Source organism: Lissotriton helveticus, chromosome 9 (genome assembly GCF_964261635.1).
Source record: "Lissotriton helveticus chromosome 9, aLisHel1.1, whole genome shotgun sequence".
NCBI lineage: Eukaryota > Metazoa > Chordata > Amphibia > Caudata > Salamandridae > Lissotriton > Lissotriton helveticus.
In genome coordinates, this window is record NC_136070.1 from 332,819,398 (window position 1) to 332,839,066 (window position 19,669).

The 19,669-nt window shown below is 40.3% G+C and overlaps 1 protein-coding gene across 2 annotated transcripts in view; it reads left to right on the forward strand.

The window, feature by feature from the left end:
• The window catches only part of PPP4R3A (protein phosphatase 4 regulatory subunit 3A), a 358,677-nt gene that overhangs the window by 288,005 nt on the left and 51,003 nt on the right, over window positions 1-19,669 (forward strand). For both annotated transcript variants that reach the window (XM_078660041.1, XM_078660040.1), the window contains exons 8-11: window positions 10,899-11,030; window positions 11,149-11,251; window positions 16,832-16,990; window positions 19,187-19,356. In XM_078660041.1, coding sequence (XP_078516167.1) covers window positions 10,899-11,030; window positions 11,149-11,251; window positions 16,832-16,990; window positions 19,187-19,356 — 564 coding nt within the window. The remainder of the gene's footprint in view (window positions 1-10,898; window positions 11,031-11,148; window positions 11,252-16,831; window positions 16,991-19,186; window positions 19,357-19,669) is intronic.

The window sequence follows — 19,669 nt, forward strand, 5'->3', positions numbered from 1 at the left end:
AATAGTCCCCAGGAATCGGAATGGGCCCAGAAACTTTTAGTGCCATGCAGCTTTGCACTGATTCAGTTCTGCTTCAGAAATGAAGTATGGAGCCTATATGGATGCCGCTCCTGTGCGCTGTCGTCAGTTCCTTTCTATCCGCGCCGCCAGACACTGATGTGGAGCTCTATTCTTGGTCTCAAATTTACCTAAAAAAAGTTTGTCAAATTTCAACAGTGTGCAAGGGAATGTCACCCCCAAACATGGCAGTTTTCATGCCCAGTAAGGACTGTTGCAAACAAATGTTTGCGACAGATCCCCATCAGGTGTTCCTGTGGTTGAGCCATGACTGTAAAGCCTCCTAATATTGCATGTCAACGTTAAATATCCTTGTAAAGTGCACATCTCACTGGGAGGTCTCATGAACCTCAATGCCATCTGGGATCACAAGTGAAGCTCTACATCACCAAACATAAGGTGACCCTGTGAAGGGACTGGTCAAAGTTGTGATCCAGGTGGATGGTGCAGTACGATCTTCGGATCTTTGCCAACTCTATTTTGTGTGCCTTTGGGTTCCAAGGAGTCCAGTACCCCTCTCTCTGGAGTTCTCCTGACGAGTTCACCCTCTGCGCCAGTGGGACCTTCAGAGCCCATCATGAAGCCTCCAATACGGATTCACACTCTGCGACGATCCACGCCATTGCCAAATCCTTGACCGTTCAAAGAGATACCTAATCGGCGCTAGTCTGACCTCAACTGAAGATACGTCTGTCTGCTATTGCTGCACCACTTCCCCCCTTGATGTGTTGCCTTCATAAGGGATAACACACCTTGCACTCCCTTTTCAGCATATCCAAATTATCCACCAAGCACTCGTCCTCAAATAAAGTCAATTTCTTTCAAAATGTTCTTTGCGTTATTTTATTCCATCATTGCGTCATTTGATTCCAACATCCAATGTGTTTCACAAAGCCAGCCAACACGTGTTTCGTCTTGTCAGTCCTTGACAAACAGACTTCTTCAGGGCTGTAAATGATACAGTAACCAATGTACATATCACAATTCTATACTAAGAAGTATTTACAAACAACTCAAATTCTCCGAATAGTGTGCTAGAAAAAGTAAAACAGGGAAGTACCAATCACCAAGAACAAAGTCAGAAACACCCAATTCGTAAGAGCAGTAGATATGCGTGATACCAAAGTAAGAGTCCCATACATACAAGAAAAGACAATTATAACTGGAATGACGTACCCCATAGGCTTTGGGTTCAAATATGTAGCAAAAGTAAACTAATTACGAGTAACCTATAATACCAAAAAAGACCCAGTCACAAACAATCCTTTACAGACAAAGTAATCATCAGAGTTAAGCTAAAATTCTAGCAACTCACCAATATACAAAACATAGGTCATGTAGCACGTGTAAATCAACTTCCTGTTTTAATCTCATCAGATCCAGTAGGAAAGAAAATAGTCAACCAATTCTGTGAATAAAATGCATATCACTTAGCACTTATAAGTTACTTATACCTTAAATACCGCAAACTATACACTGTCAAGGCATGAAGCATAATATTGCATAAAAAATATACCTAATTCGAGTTATACCTAAAAATTGCGAAAGTTCACAAATCCAGTTATCAAATCCAAAGCGTCGTCATATCCATATACTGAAATGAAAATAATCTCCATTCAGTATATGACAATTATTACCCTTGAAAAACAACCTACAATGTAAACTGCACTCCATACTACGGAGAGACTCACCGCATATCAGCGTAAACAGAGTCCAGAACCTTCATAAATCCAAATATCAAATCTGAGCTGTCATCGTATCTATAAACTGAAAATAAGAGCAAACTCCATTCAGTATACGACTAATAACCAAACGGAGCAACATACTACATAAACTAAACTTCATCCTATGAAGAGACTCACCGCAAATCAGCGTGGACAGAGTCGGAAACCTTCGCGTGCTACACCTGCGCCATCTTGGAGTGGCAATTTATCAGTAAAACAACGGGCGCCATCTTGGAGTAGTTAAAGTACAAATCCCTACTAAGGAACCTCAAATATCAATACTAAAGATTGCGGTATAATAGGTAGTATCAAATCAAAATTGACTGAAGCAGAGTATGCTATATTATTGAATCGGCACTGCAAGGACAAAACCTAGTTATTTTCGCGTACTCCAGTAAATATCAGTAATTGTATTGTACATGCATGAGTAATGACAACAACATCGTTTAATATGTACAGCCTCCTTATATCACAAACCCACAGAAGCGAGTGCTTATAAACTAAACCGACTACAATATCTAAATAGTAGTACCAATTTGCGCGCCATCTTAGAGTGGTTATCACGTAACCACAATTTAGTACAAAATGAATATACCCTCGTCTGAAGGTATGTGTGAGTAACCAGGTCCAAATTGAAATATTATTTATGCAACGTCAATCCTAACAATATCGAACAGTCAAACCAGCACAACCAGGAATGGGAAGGATAGGCAAAGGGTCAAAGGGAACGGTACAGAACACAGCAAATACAAATAGCATTAATCAACCTCACAGATACTTCATTTTTCTAAACAAAAGAGACAATCAATTATTATACAGTCAATTATTATGCAGTGAACATCAGAGCAAAAATTTGAATAATATTACACATCCACAAATTATTCCTGCCCTAAGTAGTATTCAAATTCGTGGTCAATATTAAGACCACGTTCAACTGCTTTAAGTTTCATTAACCACAACACTTCTCTGCGTCGTAGTTGTAATTGTCTATTCCCACCTCTAACATCACGTTTAATGTGATCAATCCCATGGTAACTAAACACATGTTTCTCTTTTTCATGAAAATTTTGAACAATGTGGGAAGCAATAGGATAACGGGTGTCCCCTGTTTTTAAAGCTCTAAAGTGCTCTACCGTTCTTTCTTTTAGTTTTCTGATAGTGCTCCCAACATAAATCTGTTTACACGAACAAACTATAACATAAACAACAAAGGTAGTGTCACAATTAATAAACATATTAATCGAATGTTCCCCAGTATTGTTATAGTCAAAAGTCTTTACTTTGCTTTTTGCCCATCTACAAGAACTACATTTTCCACATTTATGGAAACCTATAGATCGCTCAGTGAGCCAATCTGGATCAGTTTTCTTCACAGGGTAACTTGGACTGATAAAATTAGAAAGGGTGCGACCCCTTCTAAAAGTCAATCCGGGTTTGTTTCCAATATACGGCACTAGGTCCTTATCCATACTCAGTAGGTGCCAGTGTCTATTTAGAATACTGTATAGTTTAGCACTATCAGTACTATAATTAGTAATCAGACGTATCTTAACATCCTTGTTCTCACCTGGTTTTTTATCAAGAGTTTTTGACCTCTTTAGTTTCTAAGCCCTAACCACAGCATTTTCAACCACTTTGCTCTGATAGCCACGTTTAAGAAACCTCTGTGATAGGTTTGTAAGATTAAATTCAAAGTCATTATCGGTTATCAGAAAGAAGTCAATGGCACGAATACCTAATTCATGATCGATGTTTGTATAAAGTGATACCACATCTAATGTTACCAGTATCATCCTGTCGTCCCATACTAAATCATTCATTAGATTAAGTACATGTTTTGAATCCTCAATAAACGATGGTAAGTTCTTAACATACAACTGCAAAAAAGTATCAACGTATTGGGAAAGGCGTTCAGTTGGCCCCCCAATGCCTGAATGTTTGAGTGAATTAGGTATTCGTGCCATTGACTTCTGTCTAAGCAATAGAAGTGCGGAATATTATGATCATAATCAGATGATTCTAATGATGACAAAAATGGTTCTTCAAAATAATGTGTTCCTTTTTGATGGTAAATGGTTTAGACAGCGCCTTGGAACCGCGATGGGTTCTAGATTCGCTCCTTCCTTTGCGAACCTCTTCATGGGGTTCTTCGAGGCGGAGAGAATCTGGGGCCCATCAGGTAAGAAATGGATACAGTATATTTACTATTGGGGGCGATATATAGACGACTGCCTTCTTATTTGGACTGGTTCAGTTGATGAACTTAAGGTTTTTTTTGATTACTTGAATGATAATGCACTGAAACTTGAATTTACAACTCATTATGACAAAAACAGCATCAGTTTCTTGGATATTGAACTGTTTATTGAAGATGGTAAAATTTGCAGTCGCATGTTTCGCAAACCTACCAGCTGTAATGCTGTTCTACATGCCCGAAGTTGTCACCCTGTGAGTCAAATAAATTAGATCCCTTATGGTGAGATGGTAAGGGCAAGACGGAATTGTTCAACCGATAATGACTTTGAATTTAATCTTACAAACCTATCACAGAGGTTTCTTAAACGTGGCTATCAGAGCAAAGTGGTTGAAAATGCTGTGGTTAGGGCTAAGAAACTAAAGAGGTCAAAAACTCTTGATAAAAAACCAGGTGAGAACAAGGATGTTAAGATACGTCTGATTACTAATTATAGTACTGATAGTGCTAAACTATACAGTATTCTAAATAGACACTGGCACCTACTGAGTATGGATAAGGACCTAGTGCCGTATATTGGAAACAAACCCGGATTGACTTTTAGAAGGGGTCGCACCCTTTCTAATTTTATCAGTCCAAGTTACCCTGTGAAGAAAACTGATCCAGATTGGCTCACTGAGCGATCTATAGGTTTCCATAAATGTGGAAAATGTAGTTCTTGTAGATGGGCAAAAAGCAAAGTAAAGACTTTTAACTATAACAATACTGGGGAACATTCGATTAATATGTTTATTAATTGTGACACTACCTTTGTTGTTTATGTTATAGTTTGTTCGTGTAAACAGATTTATGTTGGGAGCACTATCAGAAAACTAAAAGAAAGAATGGTAGAGCACTTTAGAGCTTTAAAAACAGGGGACACCCGTTATCCTATTGCTTCCCACATTGTTAGAAATTTTCATGAAAAAGAGAAACATGTGTTTAGTTACCATGGGATTAATCACATTAAACGTGATGTTAGAGGTGGGAATAGACAGTTACAACTACGACGCAGAGAAGTGTTGTGGTTAATGAAACTTAAAGCAGTTGAACGTGGTCTTAATATTGACCACGAATTTGAATACTACTTAGGGCAGGAATAATTTGTGGATGTGTAATATTATTCAAATTTTTGCTCTGATGTTCACTGCATAATAATTGACTGTATAATAATTGATTGTCTCTTTTGTTTAGAAAAATGAAGTATCTGTGAGGTTGAATAATGCTATTTGTATTTGCTGTGTTCTGTACCGTTCCCTTTGACCCTTTGCCTATCCTTCCCATTCCTGGTTGTGCTGGTTTGACTGTTCGATATTGTTAGGATTGACGTTGCATAAATAATATTTCAATTTGGACCTGGTTACTCACACATACCTTCAGACGACGGTATATTCATTTTGTACTAAATTGTGGTTACGTGATAACCACTCTAAGATGGCGCGCAAATTGGTACTACTATTTAGATATTGTAGTCGGTTTAGTTTATAAGCACTCGCTTCTGCGGGTTTGTGATATAAGGAGGCTGTACATATTAAACGATGTCGTTGTCATTACTCATGCATGTACGGCATGTACAATACAATTACTGATATTTACTGGAGTACGCGAAAATAACTAGGTTTTGTCCTTGCAGTGCCGATTCAATAATATAGCATACTCTGCTTCAGTCAATTTTGATTTGATAACTATTATACCTCAATCTTTAGTATTGATATTTGAGGTTCCTTAGTAGGGATTTGTACTTTATCTACTCCAAGATGGCGCCCGTTGTTTTACTGATAAATTGCCACTCCAAGATGGCGCAGGTGTAGCACGCGAAGGTTTCCGACTCTGTCCACGCTGATTTGCGGTGAGTCTCTTCATAGGATGAAGTTTAGTTTATGTAGTATGTTGCTCCGTTTGGTTATTAGTCGTATACTGAATGGAGTTTGCTCTTATTTTCAGTTTATAGATACGATGACAGCTCAGATTTGATATTTGGATTTATGAAGGTTCTGGACTCTGTTTACGCTGATATGCGGTGAGTCTCTCCGTAGTATGGAGTGCAGTTTACATTGTAGGTTGTTTTTCAAGGGTAATAATTGTCATATACTGAATGGAGATTATTTTCATTTCAGTATATGGATATGACGACGCTTTGGATTTGATAACTGGATTTGTGAACTTTCGCAATTTTCAGGTATAACTCGAATTTGGTATATTTTTTATGCAATATTATGCTTCATGCCTTGACAGTGTATAGTTTGCGGTATTTAAGGTATAAGTAACTTATAAGTGCTAAGTGATATGCATTTTATTCACAGAATTGGTTGACTATTTTCTTTCCTACTGGATCTGATGAGATTAAAACAGGAAGTTGATTTACACGTGCTACATGACCTATGTTTTGTATATTGGTGAGTTGCTAGAATTTTAGCTTAACTCTGATGATTACTTTGTCTGTAAAGGATTGTTTGTGACTGGGTCTTTTTTGGTATTATAGGTTACTCGTAATTAGTTTACTTTTGCTACATATTTGAACCCAAAGCCTATGGGGTACGTCATTCCAGTTATAATTGTCTTTTCTTGTATGTATGGGACTCTTACTTTGGTATCACGCATATCTACTGCTCTTACGAATTGGGTGTTTCTGACTTTGTTCTTGGTGATTGGTACTTCCCTGTTTTACTTTTTCTAGCACACTATTCGGAGAATTTGAGTTGTTTGTAAATACTTCTTAGTATAGAATTGTGATATGTACATTGGTTACTGTATCATTTACAGCCCTGAAGAAGTCTGTTTGTCAAGGACTGACAAGACGAAACACGTGTTGGCTGGCTTTGTGAAACACATTGGATGTTGGAATCAAATGACGCAATGATGGAATAAAATAACGCAAAGAACATTTTGAAAGAAATTGACTTTATTTGAGGACGAGTGCTTGGTGGATAATTTGGACTTGTTATTAAAGTCACTTGTTGGCTTTACTTAAGAGTAGTGGTAACCTACTCTTTCCACTTAGAGCACCAATTGGACTTTATTCTGAATACACACATACTTATACACGCAGTGCGCTCCTGTGTAACTGTTACTTTTTTATTGTTGTCCCTTTTCAGCATAGATTTGAGTAACGATTATGAAATGGGGGTGATAATGAAGACAATTCATACAACGAATTGCAGGACACCGGTAGCCTCGATACTTCTCCTGGATCAGGTCATCTTAAACTGGACCTGCCACCGAAGAATCCGGCTCCTATGCCACGGTAATGCATAAGGAGGCTGAAGTCCTTGACTTCCAGCTACCCACCTTGGAGGTTAAAAATAATGGGCTAACAAAGTCCTCTAGGCTGGGCAGACATCTTCTGAGCCCCTTCTGCCATTTAATGAGACACTGATAGATACCTTGTTCGGTGCCTGGGGCAAGCCTTGCTCTAGTACCCCTAGTTACAGGCAAATAAAGAGATGTCATCACCATGCCTCTGGCGACCCCGCATTCCTGTCTCTCTACCCTTTTCTCAAAAGTTTAGGAGTGCAGGTGTCAATAAGCAGGACTCAACCCAACACTTTTATGACCACTCCCTCTGATAGGGAATCCAAGAGAGTGGAGAAGTTTTTTTATTCCACCAGTCCTGGCTCACTGTTATCTCCTGGTTTCTCCATTCCCAAGCCCTTTGGGACTCAGTGGCTCAAGTCCTCGCAGATATCCCTGAAGATCTGCAGCCTGTCGTTGCCCAGGCCATACATGATGGTGGGGGCACAGCCAAGGTAACCCAATATTAACGGCTTGGACACCACCAATTCCCTTCAGGCTGGCCATTGGGCCCACTTTCATTCGCCACCATGCTTTGCTGCGGACCACCAGTTACTTCTGTGATGTCCAATATTCCCTCATCGACATACTGTTTCATGGGTCTCAGCTATTCTGGGTGGAAGCAGTCTCCACCCTCAAGTGATTCTAGTTGAGCAGGGCCATGGCCTGCTCTCTAGGCTTATCTGCCCCCACCTCACCAATTGCACCAGACCTAGCACTCCTTTCACATCTTTGGCAGAGGTACTCCATACTGCCAGCCAATCCAACCACAGCATGGCTCCTTACAATTTTATGTACGCAGTGTCTACTGCCCTTGCGGCCAAGGTCAACAGGCCTCCCAATACCCCATAGCCCCACCTGCCAAACTCCTCCAGTGTGGCCTTAGTAGAGCACAGTCACCCGATGGGAGGTAGGATCCAATGATTCTTGTAGGTTTGGCGGACCTTAACATCAGACAGGTGGGTCCCACAAATAGTGAGGAAGGGCTATGGCCTATGTTTTCTTTCTGCACCGCCGCTCCTGTCATTGTCTGCACAATGACTGGCTGAGGGCAATCTTTACATTTTATGGCCGGCAGTGCAAGCCCTTTAGGCCATCGGGGATACCTTCACTAGAAATAGGACCTAGTTGTTATTCTCGCTACTTTGTGATGCCCAATAAGAGTGGAGGAATTTGTTCTACCTAAGGCCTGCTCCCCATTGTCAACATCTTTCTCTGGAAGGACAAATTCAATATGTTGCACCTTCCATCGTCTCCCTAATGACTGGGTGAGGACCATATTTCCATTTTGTGACCGGAAGTGCAAGCCCTGTTGGTCAAAGGGGCTACAGAGAGGGTGTCTGCATCAGATGTAAGATGTGGTTGTTCTCTTCTACTTTCTGATGTCCAAGAAGTACGGAGGCTTTTGTCCTATTTCACACTTACGCCCCCTCAAAGCCTTCCTCTGGAAGGACAAATTCAAGATGCTCATACTGGCCTGAGGCTTTTCTGACCTTGTCTCTGAAGACTGAGCGTTGAACATGCAGGATGCCTACTTCCATATACTTATCCTGCATACCCAGCCTGCAGTTTGTGGTGGGACAGGAGTATTACTCGTTTGCTATGCCACCCTTTGTTCTCACCGTTTTGACAAAAGTGATGCATGTGGTTGTAGCACACCTTGTAGGTCAGGAGGGCAAGTTTTACCCCTATGTCGATGCCCGGCTGTTTAAAGCGTGCTCGCTCCAGACAGTCATCAGCCACCCACAGACTTTGACAAACCTCTTGTTATCTTTAAGGGGTTGCTATCAACATGCCAAAGTCACACCTGACATCTTTTATGTCGCTTCCTTTCATTGGAGCCATTCTGAATACAGTATTGTGCCTTTCTCCCAGGAAAGAGAGTTCAGGACATTCAGGGTATGATCCCGATCCTTCAGCCTCTGTCCTAGATTTCAATTATGCTGACTCTGAGGCTTCTGGGACTGATGGCCTCCTGCATCCTGCTGGTCAGTCATACCAGGTGACTTGCGGGTTTTGCAAGTGGGACCTGAAGTCCCCATGGACCCGACATCTAGGGGCCCCCCTCTGAGCAAGTCTAGATTTTGGTGGAGATTGCTAAAGTTACTGGATCGTGATTGGGTCAGCTGCAGACCCCTCTCCCTTCCCCACCCAGAGCTGACAGTAGTGACCGATACATTGCTTCTAGGATGGTTTGGCCATCTGAGAGAGGTGGAGATCAGAGACATTTGGTCTAAAGCTGAGTCCCGGCTCTGTGGAGCTGAGGGTCATTTGCTTGATGTTGAAAGCCTTCCTTCTATCTATCAAGGGGTGAGGCTAGTACAGGTGCTCATGGAGTACACCGCCTTCATGTTGCACTGCAACAAACAGGGCGGGTGGCCACCAAAGAATTTCCCTGGTGGTTAACCATCTGACAATCATTAAATGCCAGGAGGATAAACACAGCTGTCTGCATCTAGCAGATTACAAGGGATAATTACACCAGGAGGTGGTTTAAGGTCTCTTCTGAGACTGAGGAGAACCTTGCCTCAAGATGTGTGCCACTGCCAAGAACTTGCAATGGGAGCAATTCTGGCCGTTGGAGTTTCCAAGGCATCTCTCACTCAGATACGTACCTCCTTGAATGAAACTTTCTGAAGAAGGCAAACTTTCTGAACAAGGCAAGGTTGGACAAAAAAGAAGCATTTCACTGGATCATGCTCTGCATTAAGTTATGTTGCCCGTTAACTAAAAAGCAGCCTCGAGAGAGACTGCGCGCTCACTCGACTCACTAGCCAAAACTGCTACTAATGCATTAATACATGGAATCCCTTTTCTAAACATCTGCCAGGCGGCTACATTGATGTCCCTCCATGGGTTCATGAAGCACTAGTGTCTGGTCAGTCAAGTTCATAGAGAAGCATTTTGCATGCTTGGTCCTGCAGACAGTCCATTCACAGACCCACTTTTAAAAAAATTGACTACTTTAGGGCTCTGCGTCTGGGGCATGGACACTCTCGAAAACAACTGACCAAGTACAGGAATGGTGCCTATATAGGCTCTGCGCATCATTTCCAGGGCGAAACTGCTTCTAGGTGGAGCTGCACGGCGCCACCTTCTGGTGCTCAGATGTGCTGCTGAAAAGTTTCTGGATGTAGTCTGAGGAATATTCAAGTGATGAGAGGAATTTGTGGCTAGATAGCCTCTACCATAAGTGTCTCACACTAGGTAAGTAGCTTGTTCTTATAGTCTCATTGTTGCCTTAACCCAGAGACAAAAATAATAGTGCGTAGGGCAAGTGAGCATGTTCCAGGTGTCTAAATTAGCATGTTTCATGTTTAAGTTAATGGTATATGTTAACATTACATTAGTCAGAATTATAGGCCATTAATATTTCAGGTTTAAAGAAAATTTTCACTGTTAGGTCAGTCATTAAGGTTTTAAGATATCTACCTTTTGTCAGTGTGCCTTGTGTTTTTCTACACCCATTCTGTCCAGACAAACTTCTCAGTCAAGGAAGTTTTCTAGAGTCAGCATCTGACCAATGTTAACTTGAGTGTCCTCATGTTCTGTGTAACTAATCTGTTCTGTTCATTTATTTTTGTTTTGTACAGGACATTTTACTAATTAATCTCATCATTGAACATATGATTTGTGACACTGATCCAGAGCTCGGAGGGGCTGTCCAGCTAATGGGACTGCTTCGTACGTTAGTAGACCCAGAAAATATGCTAGCCACTGCCAATGTAAGCATGAATGTTCTACTTTCATGAATAGATGATTGCTTGACATATTAATTTGAAATACTGGGTGTTTGTTTTTTCCTCGTTATTGGAATGAGTAAAGTATTGTTTTGTTTTTCAGAAAACTGAAAAAACAGAATTCCTTGGTTTCTTTTATAAGCACTGTATGCACGTTCTCACTGCCCCCTTATTAGCAAATACTACAGAGGAAAAGCCCAGCAAAGGTAAGTCCACAAAGAACACCCAAAAATGTTTTTACAGAAAACAGTGAACACTCTGGTCAAATTATTTACTGTTTAATCTGATAAAAGTATGCACCACTTTCTGTGTAACATATTGCTGATGTAACAAATTGCACATAGTGGTTACAGTGCAACTTGTATGTGATTGGCACTTTAGCAAGCAATGTGGAAACATAATGTGTGCATTTGAGAAACCTTTTGTCAAGGTTGTGATATTGCATGCAGAAATACTTGGTGCTTTACTGTGTGTTTGGGTGCATCTTAATGAATTATGAATTGACCGTTTCCTGAAATTGTGGATGTTGAAGTACAGTGATCTCTAGCTTTAGGTGTAGGATGTTGCTTCATGCTGGTCACAACTGAGATGTTGATCGTCACAATTTCATATGATCCTTAGAAAACCTACTTTGCTCTTTTTACTTATGCCTATGTGTGCCAAGAGCTATTCCATTTAAAGAGAACATGTTTGCTGTGAATAATACACATATTTTGCAACAATTCAATCTTTCTACAGTCTTTCTAAAGTTTCTATTCATGTTGAAAGTACTCTGTAGCAATTTGTGTATGCTGACTGGGATGCATCGGTTACGTACTGTGTGCCTGACTGTTAGTGTGAAACATAATTTGAGACAAACTGATTTGATTTAGGTGATCCTTAGAAGCCTGGCTGTTTTCAAATGGTGTTTGAACTTGGAAGACTGAAAAGAATTCACCGCTGCAAGATTTATACTTGGGTACTTTTAATAATTGACTGGAACTCGTATTTGAATTCACCTTTAGTGCTCCTTTTCCAGGATTGTGCGCTTGACAAAATATATAATGATGCATAAACAATGGAGAACATTGATCTTGAAGAACTATGAGACAATCTCATTTGCTGTAGTCCTAGAATTATGGTTGTCGTCTGTTTAGGTAAAAACATTGTTTTGACCGAAGTCCAAACCCTTGTTGCCATTTAACAAAACCCTGACTTGCCACACTTACAGGTACTTACACTAAACCTTGTTCCTGCCCACCTGTGAATAGACCGGTAGCACAATGCCACACACCTGCTCCGGGTGACCTTAGTTTTTTTGCCGCAACACCCTACTCCTGAGAGCCTGGTAGTTCAGGCTTGTAGCATGATTAATCCTAGCTTATTCTCTAGGGACTATGATCCTGATGTTTCACCCTTGATCCTGTGACTCAGTGAGGGTTACTCTGAGGATTTATGGACTATTGGCCTGCTGTATCCTCCCCACTTCACCATGCCAGATGGCACATGCATGCTCTGCATTGAGATCCGAGGACAGTGGGCCCAGCACCAGGGGAACCGGTCAGAGTACTTTCACTATTCAGAGGAGACTGCAAAAGATTTGCATTGGTGGCTCCTCGACCTGCATTGGACCAGTGGCAGACCCCTCTCCCTACCCCACCCAGAGAAGACTTTGGTGACTGATGCATCTCTGTTGGTGTTCGGAAGTCATCTGGGAGAGATGACGGCAAATGACACTGGTCTCCGGTGGAGACCCATTTCCACATTAATCTATTTGAGTTCTGGGACATTCCCCTGTTGTTGAAAGCCTTCCTTTGATCCATCAAGGAGAGGCTAGTCAGGTCCTCAAGGGCAACACCACTGCCTTGTAGTATTACAACAGACTTGGCGGAATGGAGTCCTGGTCCCTTCACCTTTAAGCCCTTCGCCTCTGGAACTGGCAGAATTGTTGGTTCATTTCACTCATTGTGGACCACCTGGGGGATCATTGAATGTCAGGGTGGGTAAACTCACCTGCATCACCTAGCAGAACACAAATCACAGTTACACCACTAGCCCCCCCCCCCCCCCTTGAGACACATACTTAGTATTTATTTATTTATTTATTTATTTTAGCGATTTGTATAGCGCCTGGTGACCCAAGGGCATCCCCGCGCTGTAAGGAGATTGTTTATCCTGTAAGGAGAGGGAGGGAGGAGGAACAGTTATTTCGGGAATAGGTGCGTTTTGTGGAGCACTGGACTCTGTATGCCTTATGCTGCTACCTCTCTTACCCCGAGTTCTTGAGATCAGGAACAATTGTGCCCAAGACATCCTAGTGGCTCTAGATTGGGGGAGGAGGGTGTGGTGTCCAGAAATTCTGGGCATAAACATTCGCCGTCCGATCATGCTGCAGCTTTTGGAAGATTTTCTATTGCTGCAGCAGGGCAGGGTCTTACACTCTGGCCTGTGCAATCTACACCACCATGCGTGGAGATTGAATGGCGACAGATGACTGCATTCAGTCTCCTTCCTAAAGTAGTGCATGTCATCCTTGTAGCCAGACGTCCTTCGGCAAAGTCTGTTTACCTCCGGCACTGAGACAAGTTTGCTACTTGGTGTGCTACTTGTAACACAGACCTGTTGCAGGCCAAGCTGTCGGATGCATGGGGTTTTTTACATTTTCTTTGGGTGTTTGACCCAACAAGGATTTGTAATGGGCACTGTTAATTGTTCACTCTTTTTACTTTTCTGCGTTTACTGTCTTATCCGTCCTTGTTTGAAACACCTTTTTTAATGCAATTTCTTTTAGGCCTACTTATGTTTCCCTCCTAACACCTTCATGATGCCACAGTGGGATCTTAATTTGGTCCTTATGTTTATGTGCACCCCTTTTGAGCTGATGCATAGGTGACCTCTATGCCTCTAAACTTTGAAGCCTGTCTTTCTTGTCGCAGTAACTTTACGCTCTTTTAGTCCTGTCACCCTAGACTTCCTTCTTTCATGAAAAACGGGTGCTGAAGATAGATCAGCTTTTTTACCAAAGATTGCGATTCCCTTTCATGTTACAGTTCATCACACTTCTGACTTTCTTTTCTCTGCTTCACTCCTCAAAGGAGGAGGTGAGACTTTATTTGGGCCTTAAAGAGCGCAGAGTGTTTTCTTTGATTGCACCAAAGGCCATCAAGTAGACTGTCATCTCTTTGTGGGGATCTCTGGGATGAAGAAAGGCAAGGCAGAGCAGAACAGAACAGTACTTTGTACAGTTGGATAATCCTCTGCATTAAACTCTGCAATGTGCTGGCCTAGAAGAACCCCCCAGGAGGACTGAGGGCCAATTCCACCAGGGCCAAAGCTGCTACTATTGTGCTGACACACAGAGTGCCTGTCCTGGATATTTGTCAGGCCGCAACGTGGGCTTCAGTGCACATGTTCACAAACCACTACTTCCTTGACGGTCAGATCGGAGTGGAAGGGCATTTGGCTGTTCAGTCCTGCAGGACGATATGGTCTTAGCTGTCCAACAGACCTGCTACCTGGGTAGGGACTGCGTGTGTGTGTGTGTGTATATATATATATATATATATATATATATATATATATATATGTGTGTGTGTGTGTGTGTGTATATATATATATATATATTCTAAAGGTGAGAAATCTGTGGTTAGTTATCTCCTTCTGGTGGATACTCTAACTGCAGATTCCTTATCACCCGGCAACCTCCCTGTTAGGTGGAATGAACTTTTCCTTCCAAAAAAACTCCAAAATGAGCTCTGCCCACTCACACAGATAATTGTTTTTTGGGCTCCAGCGATGTGGGCAGTGCGAACAAAAAACTGATGGTGTGTTTAAGGTCTACAGAACCGAGTCGATGCACCCCCCACAATTCAACCCACATAATTCCACTCCAAACCACATACATCCACTCCACTCCAAGCCAAAACACATGGGTAAAAGACATTGTCACTTATAACGCCGATAGCTCTAACTCTCGCAGATAGGAGACCGATTGTGCATTGCAAATGCTTGTTTTAAATGAGGTTTTGTTCTTTGATGATAACAATTCTAAATGTTTCATGGGCGCTCCATTTGTAAGATGATTGATTTGAAATTTTGAATGCTCCTTATAATTGGAGATCTAGGTAACTGCTATACAATACAGTATGTTAAGGAGTTGTGATCAAGTTTCCTAACCTTTTTTAAAGAAATATTTCATTTTTTAATTACTTTAGATTCTAGCAAGAATATATTAAAAATGTTTCCCACCTCAGCCTTTGGATTTTTCTGTTCATATTTACTTTAAACCATGCCCTCTTTAATACGTTTCGAAGTTTCTTCATTGATTTTTACTACTGTACTTTTTACTACATTGTTCATGTCTGCGTGATTGTATGAGTTGATGAAATAACTTGCCCTTGGATGATTTAGAATTGATTTCAACTAGAGTGAAGTTCCGAGGTGTAGTTAGATCGTTAGGGGTGGAGATAGACTTCTTGTCGCTGGTTTAGAAAGAAATGCTGTTTTCAGATTTTGGAGGTGGGTTCAGCAACAGTGATTTATGAGAACTCAAGTTAGCCCTCTTACTTGAGCAAAGGTACTTAAGGACAAAATTCTTAAAAAATATATATATACTTTTTGGAGTGGACAAGATGATTTACACTTAAATTCAGTTTGCACCATTACATGGCTGAAAGACAGGCCACTGCCACGTTGGGTTGCATCTGCTTTCCGGTTTTTATGTCTTAAAATTAAATTAATAAAGAAGATGAAGTTTTATTAGAGTTCAGCCTTCAAAATAGCATCGCAGGTTGACATGGCAGCACTTGCCGCCTTGGCAAATAGGTAAATTGTGAAGAAATTAACCTTCCAGTTTCATTTGTGGTGAATATCTATAATTGAAAATTCGGTTTGACTGCTGGGTAGTGACTTTTTGGTGAGTTAGGTACAAGCCAACTCTGGATGAACATTAAAAAAATATATTGCTGATAAAGATGGAGTTTACTTGGGATAATTGCTGAGCTACGGTTTGTGATAATGTTTAAGTAAAAGAACTTCAAAGCATCTATGCCTTTTGTATGTAACTGACTGACTACCTGTGCTATTATGCAGCTTAGAGGCTTTTTACTCTTTTTTTGTTCGGCTTCAAAATACCTGCTTTGAAGTTGCTTTTCTGGCCTCATGACTTTAAACCAAATTCTTGATAGTAAAGCACTAGCCTATTGGTGACTATGGGGAGCGCGTTTGAAGCGGTATGTTTTTTTTTTTTCATTTGACATAAGCACACCATTAAATCTCTAGTATCTTTCCTTTCATGACCGAGACAGATGCATTTGCTGTTTCCACAAGTTATCAGTAATTAAAAACGAAGGGTTGCAAGCATACTGCTTATCCACTCGAGAGAAATGAAGGGTGGAGGTGTAAGAAGTAGGCAACTGTAAAACTTGGCAGAGCTTGGCCGGCGTGTTTTCCATTATCATTTGAAAGTTGAGTGAGTGGGTTCCATGAAGAGGTTGAATTTTAAAAGATCCGTGTATGTTTTAGTGTAGCTCAACCCCTTCCTGCTGTTTGTCAAACAATTGTGACTCTGCTTCGTACAATGCATACAATAACCACTAGTTTGATTATTTATCATTAAAACCAAGCAACAATTGAACACTGTATTGGAAGGAGAAAACACACAAACTTTTAATAGGCCTTAACTTATGTGGTCACCAAAAAACCTGTACCCACCAATGACATGCTTATCTAAGGACGAATCCAGTGCAGTAGGCCAGCTATGATTTAATTCTACTGTGCTCTTGGGTAACGTTTTTAATTTTTTTCAGATGATTTCCAGACGGCCCAGCTGTTGGCATTAATATTAGAACTCCTAACGTTTTGTGTTGAACATCACACCTACCACATAAAGAACTACATCATCAACAAAGACATTCTTCGAAGAGTACTCGTTCTCATGTCCTCTCAGCATGTTTTTGTGGCATTATGTAAGTTTTATGTGCATTATGCTGCGTGACTGTATTGTCAGTTTTAGAAATGGCAAGGAAATAGATTGTTTTTACTACTGAACACATATATATATATATATATATATATATATATATATATACACATACAGGCATTTTTTGATGTAGTTAATAACAAAACTTCTAGTATTTTCTGGATAACGTCTTAAATTACTAATATAAAAAAGTTGCAAAGTTGAGAATGTATATCCTTATTTGTCAGGTACAGAAAACGAAAAGTGCTCACACACCTAGATTTACCAGCAATACTTATTGTTGCTGTTTATTCCTACTCTTTTGGATGCACTACGCATGATACCCCTTTGGGTCATAATCCATGCCATATTAGTACCTCTTGATTAAATGTATTCATTAAACTCTTAACTTGTTCTCGTTTTTAAAGTGTTTTGTCTTGTTTTGTATTTGCATCTATAGAAAAAGGTGTTTTAATAGACTGATATCCCTTTGTACAGCCTCAGTTTATTACTTAACCTTAAAGGATCTGTGACCGAGGAAGTTCATGGCTTGTTTGTGCCTGATGCTTGATGTTATCACATCTGGAACTGCACTTAAATAATGTGATGTTCCAATGTCTTAGCCCACTTACACTCACTCGAAGGTATTATAATTGTCATTTAGAACTAGCCTAAGAAAAATTGTAAGATTACTTCTATCCATTTACTATTAAATGAGTAAGCTTTCACTGCTGCAGAAATGGGCAATTGTTATTTTGCAAAAGTGAGGCCATTCAGCTAGACCCTTTCTTCAATCAATATGGGGGATTAAAGCGTGCTACTCACCCATGAGGATCTCCAGGCGCTGCATTTGTGAAGTTATATGGTTAGTAGGTGTAACCATCTATAGCGAAGATTACACCTAGCTTTTAAAAGTAATAGGTAACCTCCACAAATCTGGTGCCTCCCACTTAGTACTAAACTGGTCAGTGTTTTCTTATCTCTAGAAGAGACCTGTCAACAATCCATTTTTGAACCTTGTTGCATTTACGATTTAAAGTCCATCCCAGATATAAAAGTAAGCTTCCCTAGTTTCCATATCTTTTTTGCTCTCACATCCGACAAAACCTGTGTGAAATGATCATTATTTATTTTCTGTACTTGGTAGTTCTGTGCTGTTTTATGTAGCCTGGTGGTTTCCCAAGCTTGTCTGTTACTTTATTTCATAAGCTCTACTTACACCACAGGTCCCAGGCTTTTATAGAATGCAGGTCCCATGTCTTTGAAGTTGGCTCTCAAAGTGTTGTTTACAGTGACTGGGACCTAGCTGCTCCATGTCGCCTAGATTTGTGTTGCCTTTTCAGGTAGATTCCTCATGAGTCTGTTACAAATATGTTATTAGCGTGTCTTTAGGATTTGCAATCCTCTGAAGTTTCTAGGTATGCATTCGAAATAGAACATGGATAACCCTTTTAGGCAACATTATTGAAGACAGTGGCTTACAGCATACATTCAAACCCCAGGGTCACAACACTGGCACAAACAAGACTGAACGCTGAAACAGGACTTACAATACTATAGAATTTAAGACTATTCTAAATGCTAACCTACCTTAATGCTAATTTATCAAAATCAAGTTGCTTTAAATTTGTTTTCATTGGTTTTACAAAAGGCCGAGATGCGATAAAATCAAGTTGCTTTAAAACAGTGTGCAAAAAAATGTGTTACCTGCAAATTATCCTAGCCATGCTTTGATTTGAAAGGCTTACATTTGGAGTTGATGACTTTCAACTGCTAATCAAGTTAGGTCAGGTTATCAATTTGAATGGGATTGTGTGGGTTCAGCCTGTGGAACTCGAATGATCTGGTCAGAGGTCTGACCTTAGTGCAGACCAGGTTACTTTATTTTTCAAGGAGAATACAGAGTGCAACCATAATTTTGCAAAATAAAGTAATCAAACAAAATGAACGTCAAGATGCAAAACCAGCTAGAGTCAAGTAATTCCTTTGATTAAACGAGAATGTTCCGTGCATCTAAAGACTGATAGGTTCTTCAAGTTTTATGAAATGTTGCAAATTTGTTCAGTAGAAAAGTATGTAGATTTTATGTGAAAATTATTTGTATGTCATTAAATGGCAGTTGAAAAGTTGTTAATGTTAATCTTTCAATCCTGGTGATCAGTCTGTTATATCTTAAGTTTAGTAACTGTTTGTTTTCTTCTAGGTGCTCTTCGCTTCATGAGAAAGATAGTTGGGCTAAAGGATGAATTCTACAATCGTTATATAATGAAAAGTTTTTTGTTTGAACCAGTGGTCAAAGCATTTCTAAATAATGGTTCACGCTACAATCTGATGAACTCTGCCATAATTGAGCTGTTTGAATACGTTAGAGTGGTGAGTCCCAGTTCATTTTGTCCTTGAAATCCACTATCTCACCTTTCAGTGTGACAAAGGCAGATTGCTTGCTTCTAATGCCGGTTTAGAAGGGTTAGACAGGAACCTTTATGTATTTGGAAGGGCACCTTACTAAACTGCATGATTCCACATTAATAAACTTACTTTAATCATCTAATTTAATCATCTAATTTTAGTTGCCCAGAATTCATAGCCACCTGCTCGAATGCCACACAATTTCTTTGTGCTTATTTTTAAAATTCCCAAATCCCTCAACTTTCTGCATGTATCAGAAGTAGTATGAAGCCAAACG